This window comes from Gordionus sp. m RMFG-2023, chromosome 1 (genome assembly GCF_954871325.1).
Source record: "Gordionus sp. m RMFG-2023 chromosome 1, tfGorSpeb1-WG-v2, whole genome shotgun sequence".
Taxonomy (NCBI): domain Eukaryota; kingdom Metazoa; phylum Nematomorpha; class Gordioida; order Chordodea; family Parachordodidae; genus Gordionus; species Gordionus sp. m RMFG-2023.
Window position 1 is genome coordinate 28,250,474 of NC_088775.1, and position 10,766 is coordinate 28,261,239.

The 10,766-nt window shown below is 27.8% G+C and overlaps 1 protein-coding gene across 1 annotated transcript; it reads left to right on the top strand.

The window, feature by feature from the left end:
• The first annotated feature begins 727 nt into the window (after positions 1-727).
• On the top strand, positions 728-5,052 carry LOC135931077 (uncharacterized). The gene is made up of 7 exons (XM_065467943.1): positions 728-814; positions 858-999; positions 1,039-1,096; positions 1,142-1,181; positions 1,228-1,270; positions 1,323-1,363; positions 3,368-5,052. The coding sequence occupies exons 1-7, from the start codon at positions 746-748 to the stop codon at positions 3,866-3,868; spliced, it is 894 nt and encodes a 297-aa protein (XP_065324015.1). The 5' UTR covers positions 728-745; the 3' UTR covers positions 3,869-5,052.
• The last annotated feature ends 5,714 nt before the right edge of the window (positions 5,053-10,766 follow it).

Genomic DNA, 10,766 nt, shown 5'->3' on the forward strand with positions numbered 1-10,766 from the left:
ATAGTTGATTAGTGATTTTGAACTCAGCTAATTACAATATTAAATTTGTTAATTTTCATTTAATAAATAATTATATTTATTTAATTAGGGTTATATAAAAATTTAAATAATAAAAGTCAATTAAGCTTCAATTGTTAATGCTAAATTAATATTTAGTGGGTGATATTGATATATCTTTAACACAGAATTTGATTGCAAGCTGACATAGTGAAAATATAATTTATATGTATTAATCTAATCTAATCTAATAATTAAAATAGTATTCATTTAATAAAATTTATATAGTCTTATTAATTTTTAAATAATAAAATTAAATCTATATATTACTCAATAAAATTACAAAAGAAATCGTTCAGAAGGCAATTAAAAAAATTTATTTTTAGTTCAAGGGGATATTAAGAAGCCATTAAAAAAAAATTTTGCTTCAGGAAGCTATTCAAATTTTTCAGGGGGCTCGAGCCCCTGCGCCTTCACTCCCTAGTGACGCTACTGTATATAACCTTCCAATAATTTTAGAATCCCTAGCTTATCTTACCCCCTTCCCTTCCCCTCACATCCTCAAAATTTTTTGATGCGAACTGTTCCTATGTAAACTATTGCTGCTAAAAAGCCCGATTTGGATCTATTTTCAAAACGGCCCGAGATTTAGCTAAAATAATATAAGCATCGAGATTTGACAAATAGATGTAGAAAACAATTGTTTTTTTATTGAAATGGAAATATTTTCCCCGCGGTTTATTATTCTATGTTTGATAATGATCAAAAAATATTAAACAAAAGTGAATACATTTATGAAAATAATACCTTAACAGATGTAAATATAAATTTTATAGAAAACTAACTATTTAAAATTTAAGAATTTAGAAGTTTTATCCTCGCGCTTATTATTAACTCAAATTTTGATTGGGATTAGTAGTTTAGGTGTACTTTGGATATTGTCAGTAATCATTTATCTATTTTTCAAACTCAAACTGTATCAATATAATCAAAACAACTATAGTAAACTTTATCTCTAGTTATATTTATATTTTGATAAAGAAATTTGTAAAAATTCTTTAAGAATCTCATTGGAGCCCTTACAGAAAAAAACAAACAAGTGAATTATATTACTTTAATTTTGATATAGTAAAAATTGTTACAGTGGCAATAAAAAATCTTTGCTGCCCTTAAATTATGAAAGAGTAATATATCTTCAAAATTTTGAATTATATAAAATTTGTAAATTAGGGGCCACAATCAAAAAAGAAAAATTCCTTAGTTACTTTATCAAGTATAGATATATTTGATAAATTATATTAATAATGAACAAAAATATTCTTCAGCAAATTCTAAACAACAATTATACAATAATGGGAAATTTAAAGTAATGATTTAACTTTTATTTTATAATATATTTATATCTACCATTAATATCTCTTAAACTATATATTTATATTTCAACTGTATTATTTTTAAAAAATAATTCATTATTAATTTATACTTTAAAATAAAATTGATTAAATTTAAAATTTTTTAGAACCATTTATGCATTTCCTTTGCTTTAATTAAATTTTAGCCTGTAATTTGCTATCTTTGACCTGGTCCATAATTATTTTTATCCCAATCTTTAAACTCAACCTATCTCAATATATATTTTTATGAAGGAAAAAATAAATTTACCTGATTATCAGCTGTAAAAACATTTTCAAAAATATGACTTGGCTCATGAAAATATTTTAACAATGATCTTTTTCCTGATCCCATTGAATGGGTATTTAGGCTGGGCCAGGCTGCATTGACCTCTATTATAGATAGCCTTTAAAAAATGCATGTATTCACCTCTATTATAGATAGCCTTTAAAAAAAATACAGTCATTATTAATACAATATTAAACAATTAGGGCATTATTTTGCCAATTGAATGCAATGTAGCATTCAAAGATTCTCTTTTTCTGATCAATTAATGGCTCAATATTGCCTAAGAAAATTTTAATAATTTTTGGATTGGCCACAGATATCAGCCAAGATGGAAGGTATTGGCCAATATCAATTTAGTATCCAATACTGTATCAGCTGTATATGTCAGCACAACCCATCCCAAAAGCATGGGCCCATTCTAGTGTTAAATGGTTCGATTTTTAAAAACGGCTTATCTAATATCTAAGCCAAAAAAATTAAACTAGTTTCGAAATTTTGTTAGATGTACAAACCTTTCTGCCATCTATGAGCAAAACCTTCAGGCTTGCGTAATATTTTTGGCAATATCAGGTTAACCATTTTTAAAAATCGTGCCATTAAACAACACTAGCATACAAAATGATGACTGGGCTGGACAAATTGTAAAAAATATTTATCAATAAGGCTGAAAAGTTTTATAGCTGATAGTTAGCATTAGATCAATACTTTGGGATTGACTAAAATCTAAACAATTGAGATTAAAAATTTTGGAACACCTTTCCCACATTTGAGAACATAATTCTAATTCTAACTGCATTTTTCAAAAGTGAATACTTTAAATAGTGAACCAGGGTGATGAATATAAAAGATTTTGCTGTTTGCACAAATATCAATAAATTAATTGCATCACATGTTTAGTTTATCTACAAAATACGATGTTACTTATTTTTCGGCAGAAATTATAATGCCAAAATCATGGAATTAGTAGTCAGAGTGAAAAGGGTAATCCTTAGCAAAGTTGACCTACAAAATTTGATTTCACTGGCACTTTATTAATATTTTTTTTTAAATATAGGTTAATTTTTCAGATATAAGACCTAATTTTTTGGCTCTTTATTTCAAATACATGCTAAATTTGGAGGAATATGGAATAAAGCCATATTTAGAAAATTATAATTGCCTTCCTTAAAAAATATTATGGTCATCTAGTTAAGGTCAAAAGTGCTGATCAAAAACTATTTTTAGAAATTGGTTTGATATTTAGACTGGACTGTTTAATTACCCCTAATTTTTTTTTGGCTAAAAAAACTGCTTGAATAGGAGATTTTATAATCTTATTTCGATTTTATGGGGATAGTTTTTAATAAGATATACTAATAAATAACCGAAAAAACCCATATTTTGTATTATTTCGTTTGTTTTATTGAAAAAATAAAGAAATGTTGCTAAGTTATTGAAAGGCGACATAAATTTTATATTAAATATCCTAAAATAGACATGGATGCCCACAATATGGCCTCTTCAATGTGGTAATATAATCTAGGAACTCTTTTAACATGAGCATTAGATATGCATTGATGCTCACGATATCAGTCAATATTGGGTATTCCCTTTATTTTATTATTTTTTGTTACGCTATTTGGATTTTTAATTGAATATTGAAATCAAAGTAAGAGTTTATAATTGTTATTCATACTATACAATATAACAGACTATAGACTCCACTTCTGCCACCGCAACTTTCGCTTACAGTCCCGAATCCCCTCTCTCCCATTCAGCCTCAGTCAACTCCAATAATTCCTCCTCCGCCCAATTCGCAGATTCATATAAGCGTTACAAGAGGCAACAACGGAATCGCATGCGTCGAGACTTGGCGACTGTTATAGCCACTACATTGCACCGAAAATCCGTTGCGGACTTTCTCCGTGATACACTAATACCAACCGAATCGTTAACACAACCCCCTTTACCAGCTATGGCGGCGAATAAATTGTCACCCATAATCGATGATTACACAATTATAGCAAATCAATTGACATCCACTTTTACCGACCATGCTGCTATCGCAGCTGATCAACTCCAACATGCCCTTATCGGGGATACCTTTAAAACAACTAGTAAAACCACGACCAAGACAGGCTATAGCTCGATCGATTTCCCAATGTTACTGCCTGTGGGAGTCGTCGTGTTTGAGAAAAGAACCGCTCTTTAGACACAACGGCCTTAATCATTTTTTTGGTCATTAAAAAAATATTCCAGAATTTAAATGAAAAATTTTTGAAAGTACCCCTATAATAAAAACCTATCATTAATGGAATCATGGTAAATTATTTAAATGAATTTTTTGATGCCTAGATATTTAACCTCTTAGCCCCCCCCCCAATATATCCATTATATTACAATATTGCAAATTATTAACAATAATAATAATTTTAACAATGAAAGGGTATTTAAACTTTAACCCAACATTGCAATTTAATATTTATAAGCAAAAAATTTTACTTATGTAAATTTATAGCACTTCTTTTTTTTAAACGATATAATAATTCTGTAAATCTCTTATTCTAAAGAGTTTATTTTTTATTACTATTTGTCAATAAATTCATTATGTCAACGGAATTCACTAGCGGAAATCTCGTTGAGGACGGTTGATTTTTGTAAATGAGATTTTTTTGTGGGGGAGGTCTGAGGCGAATGGAATTCAATTGCAACCCTTTGAAAATGTTTAGGAGAAACAAAATATCAATTTCGATTGCAATTTAAATGGAAGGAATGAATAAAAAAGGTTTCTTGGTAAATGACGAAGATACTCTTAACTGATAAATTATGCCCAAAAAAATCGAATTCTAGACAAAATGTCAGATATTAGGGGTTGCAAACGATAATAAGATTGATTTGCTTTTATTATATTCAATCTACATTTAGATGATTAAAAAAATAACCTTTTATCTTACTTAGTTTCATTTAAATTATATAAAAAAAATAATATTTGTTCCTGACATAAATATATTTGAAAAAATTATTATTTATTATCAATTACATATAATTACCACCTAGACTATCGATTAAATCATTTGAAATGTGTTTCAATGCAAATCAGACGGTGAAGCAATTTTGGTTTCTCTTATGTTTTAAAATTTATGAAAATTTTAAAAAAAATTTAATATGAAAATCCTAAATGACGTAACAGCTGATTTGTATTCAACGACATTTCAAAAAGCATTTTGATAGACTCTAAGTCAGGTTATATGTATTATTCGTGTATTTTTTTTTGTTTATTTTCGTTTTTTTAATATTTGATAAATATTTTTTCCCTTTGTAAATTATTGTTATAAAAAAAGATGTTTTATTTGTTATTATTGATGGCTCAAAATAAAAGGGTATGTTTATTTGTAATTCTTTAAATCTTTATTATTTTTATCCCGACAAACTACTGATCTCAGTGTAACCCTAAACCGGGACAAATCTAAGTTGACCAGAGTTCAGAATCCCATTCTTAAAATTTATAGGAACCGGGAACAAAATTCATTTTAAAATTTATAGGAACCGGAGACAAAATTCATTTTAAAATTTCTAGGAACTGAAAACAACCTTTAAAATTTTTAGAAACCGGTTCTATATTAAAAGTGAACAAATGTTTATATATATTTTATTTAAAATATTGTGTGATTCGTTTTAAAAGGTTTATTTATTTAAATTTTTTGAGAATTTTCATTACTGCCTATTTATAGCAAATTTGGAACCACAAAGAGGGGTGACATTGTATAAACCTCAAATTACTACAGCGAGGAGTGATACACCCCTATAAGATACACAACTATGTCATTTTGACGCACTCTTCTCCTTGTTTACCTTGGTTATTGAGGTTGGAGACAACATTAGGAATGATATCAATTCTAAGAAATGACCAAGAATCCCTTATTAGGTGGAACCGGCATAGCTGCCAATGAGTATACGCCCCCGCCCCAAGGACTAAAATATAAAATGGATACTTATTACGTATGTGACTGGCTATAAGGGTTTTCCCTTGAGATTCTCATTTCAACCCAGATTTTCTAAATTGTGTTATTAAACCAGCGTTTATATGACAAGAAATCTACTGGAGGCAAATCTCCATTTAAAACCTTAACCTACCCCCCACCCCCTCCTTAAATAAATCGCTAGCTATTCTAAGTTTTTAATTAAGCCTAAATATAGCTCCTAGCCAGAGTTGGGCAGGTTCTCCGAAAAAAAGAATCTAGATACACAGATTCTTTGTGAATAAATGAATCTTAGATGATACTAGTATCTTTTTCAAAATATTAAAAGATAATTTAAAAGTATCTTAAATACAAGATACTTTTAAATTATCACTGTCAATTAAATTTGAATAGTTTATAAATACATTTTTTATTATTTATTTGTAAAGAACATAACATACGCATATAATGAATGAATATTTACAATAATTAATAATATTTAATGATGAATTTATTATAATAATCAGGCATAGTAGTAATAGCCCATTCTTAGCATAGATAGGGAAGGGAGACTAATATATTTAATGGGAGTTGAAATATTAATTTGCAAAAGAGTATTTAAAATTGATTCATTATTTTATAAGATAATTAAATTTTTAAAATAATTTATCATTAGACCTTTGCCTTTTTGGCCTACTTAACATTGTGTTAAAACTAAATTACCTTTCAATTGGAGCTGATGAAGATTTTGCATTATTATATTAATAAAATATTTCCTACTTTCTTTAATATAATTTAAAACTTCCGTTCAATGTTATTTGTATTATTGAACTCAGCAACATTTGTTTCACCAAAAGAAAAATAATCATCATTTTCTTTATTAGATGTTAAATCTCTATGTTATAGTTTGAGTTTGATTATATACTTTGGTACTACATTTAGGGCTTCTTTTATTAATATATTTTGAAAGTATTTTTTTTTATCATCTGACTCAATCCATAAGTTCTTAGAATATGGATGTGATATTGATGTCAAAAAAGCCTCATATTCAAATCATAGGAAAATATTTTCTTAAAATCTATTGCCCATACCACCTGAGGCAGCTTTTAATAAAGGTAGACAATATTGTAAACTTGAATATTTAAGAAAACCTATACCTTTTTTAACCACACATAAATAATATACTTTAATATGTTTAACAACATTTGTATTTAACCATTGATTATTTTTTTGTTTATACAGGTTTTACATATAGCCTGTACAATGTCATTTTTAACAATTATTTTAAAAAAATTTTCATATAAAATTTTAAGATTTGGATTTAATTCACAGGAACTTATTTCCATAATTTAAATTTCACTACCATGAGTGTTAATCATCCTACAAATTAAAAAAATATTACATAAAATTGGTAATGATATTCTATCGAGTTACATTTATATATAAAATATATACTTATTTCTTTTTGGTGTAATAATTTTTTTTCTATCTCCTTTATATGAGTTGTAAACTTTCTAGCTAATTTTGATTGCCATTACATTATATTTATTTAAAATATGGTGAAAAAAAAGGAAATTAATACAGATTCCCGAATAAGATATATATAGTGATATGTAAAATATTAAACATGAATATTAAAAAGAATCTATATCTTTTGTCAAGAAAATGAAAAAGATATAAGATTCTTTTCAGAATAAAGGATCTTAGATACAGATACTACTATCTTATTAAAAATGTCAAAAAGATACTGAGTACAAGATATAAAAGAATCTTGTATCTTAGATACAAGTATTCGCGGTATTGCCTAAATCTGCTCCTAACTGCATTAAAAGATTTAGCAAATCAACATTTATAGATAATTGTTAATATATATGTCGTAATTTTTAAAGGGATCATGACTATCCGGGATCTTCACAGGATTTAAAGGGATCCCTTTAAAATTACAATTTTTTAAAGGATAAAGAACTATACGGTATTATCACTGGGGCAGAGATTGACCTCCAGTTGAATAAATCTTTTGATTAGCTATCGAATGATACCCTATACTAGACATCTTATATCATAAGGCCAAAAAAAACAAAAATGAAAATTAAAAACAACGAAACTCGTGGAAAACGCTTTTAAAATAAGATTCCGATTCCTCTTTAACACGATTAAAACGTGATAATCCCGTATTATCATTCCTTAATTATCAACCCTAATTTTTTAGTTATCTCTTTAAATCCCGTGAAGATCCCGGATAGTCATGATCCATCTAAAAATTACGACATATATAAATCAAGATAAAAAAATATTTGTTGATTTTATAATATAATATTTTTGTAAATATAATGGTGCAAATTTTATTTAAATAAATTTCCATGCTTGGCGAGAAATCTTTTATTTCAAATGACTTAGTAACCTAAGTATAGTAGAATCGGTCTATAATTCAATTCATTGGCGTACGCAGCGGGGGGGCAGGGGGACAAATCCCCCCCCCCACCCCAAATCCAAAAAATGCAGATGCCGGATATATTTTTCAAAAATATTATTGTTTATATTAATTTATATTTGTTAATATTTATTCGTATCTCATATTAAATATATATATTTAATTACATTTATTATCACATTTATCTACTAAGTTATTTTATCAGTTAATTTCGATTTCAAGTTTAATATTTACTTATTATTTTCAAATTTTTAGTGGCGTAATATTTATCTACCATTTTCAAATTTCTAGTCAAATAATTATTATTTCTGAAACTTCTTGTCCAACAGGGAAAAAGAAATTGCAACCTTGTCCAACGAGATCTGCCATCAAGCAGTAACAGCTTTTAAGGAGTTAGAAGAGCCAATTAATTGTAATTACTAAAATATCACAATAGCCTGAAAGAAATATTTCCTCAAAAGCAAGAAAATTATTGGATTCAATGCTTATACCAAATTTTATTTCTCATTAGAATGTATTATTTAATTATACAACTATTTTAAGTATTACCTTTCAAAAACTTGATATTGACTTGATTAAGAAGATGAGAATAGCGGAGAGCATTTTATCTGAAGGTAATTAGGGCTAATGTTGATGAAGAATTTTATATTTTATTGTTGAGTCAAAAGCAGAGTTATACGTATTTAATATTTGTCTCCCTCGACTTGTAGCAAGGCAAGCTCATCGTTAAAACATTAATATAATATAAGTAGAAGAGTATATCTTAAATACAGATACATTTATAACCCAAATATGAATTTTTAATTCATCATGCAGCACTTACTAATCTGCAAATATTACTTCCACCTTCCCAACCTTTTTCAGATGGTGATAGAAAAAAAAATATTTGTTAGATTTTTATTATGAAGATGTTAAAGTATCTTATGATGCCTTACTAGCTGAATAACTAAGATTAATTGGTTGATATAGTCCCAAAAAATGCTATGGATGCTCTGCATTATTTCAAACACATTTTAGATTAAATTTCCAATGTATTAAATGGGTTTATAAACTCTTCCCATTAGTAAACTAATGAGAGAACATTCTCTTTTTTAAGAAGAATAACAGAGGCCTGCAGAAGTTCTATTTGCAGGGCACTGCTCGGATTTTTTTTAAAGATTTTTTACGGGTTGGCCTGGGTTTTTTTTTAAAAATTTTCAGGCCCGGCTTGGGTGTTTTTTTAAAAAAAATTCCGGCCCGACCCGGGTATATTTAAAAAAATTAAAATACTGTCCAGCCCGGGGGCCGGGCCTGCAGGTCTCTGAAAAATATACCAAGAAATACAACATCTGAAAGTAGATTGAAAGGTTTGGATCTTTTGAATATTCATAGGCATTTGACGACAAGCAAGGATGAGATAATTGAAAAATTAGCTCAATCATAACGAAGATTGAATTTTACATTGTATATATATAACATATAAAATGCAATTATTCCTAAGAAACTTTTTGTGTAAAGGCTCAAAAAATTCAAATTTCTATTTTAGGTCATTTAAGTGATTCTTTACATATAATTTTTTTTATAATTCACCTAAATTTAAAATTGTGTATTAGAAATAGTTATTATTCCTAATAAATTTATGCTTGATATTTTTAAAAAACAATAATATTTCTTAAAAAATTTTATTATCCCCCCCCCTACCCCCAGACCAAATTCCTGCATACGCGCCTGATTCAATTAAATAAATTTTTACTGCAATATATTTTGCCCTATTTCATTCAAAAATGTAATTGATAACCCTTTCCCATTAGAGGCCTCCCCCCCCCCTCCTTCAAAAAATAGTAAGTTTTAAACAAAAGATTACGACTCCTATCAAATATACATTTTTTAAATTTTTATTGAAGCATTATCACCCTAACAAATTTTTATTTTCTTTCATTTAATAAACATCCCTTTCTTGCCTTCTTTTTTTTGTTTAAGGAATTAATAGTTGTCTGTAGTGTTGTTAATCAACTGAGTCTAGTTGACTTAGCCGAAAACTGGAGTCAAGTTTAGGGTCTAAAAATTGATTCAAACCTGACTCGATTTATAAACTTGAGTCGATTAGAGGACGAGTATTTCAAATTGATATTTTTAAAAAACAACATTTATCCTGTTCTCTTTAAATGTATACATTAGACTACTAACTCGAGTCGTGAATACGAGTTATAAACTTGATTCGACTAGAAGACGAGTAGTTCAATTAGCGTATATTATTATTGACAAAATCGAAATAGTTATAATGAATATTAAAATCATTTTTTAAAAATCGTTGCTTCTGTTATTAATCTTCAAATATTTATATATTACACTACCTATTTGAGTCGTGGCATATCCCGTTTTTTGATGAAACGCCTGCTTATCTATAATCCTTGTTTTTTGTGAAACCTTGTTTTGTATAATAAAAAACCCCTATTTTTCATGTTAACGCCTTATTTTTGGTAAAAAAATTTTTATAACTAACAGACGTTGCCGGGAGAGTGGGGGAACCGATATTCCCCCCTTTTGAAATATGTATGATCTCGTTAATATCACTTATAGCTAATTAATAATTTTATCCCTAAACATCCACTAACTTCTCCCAAAAAATATATACTATATATCACTTTCAAAAATCTTGAAAGCCTGGCCCTTGATAAGAATTTTAGCACAGATAGCTTGCTAAAAATGGGAGTAATGTCATCAATATTCTCAAACTTAAA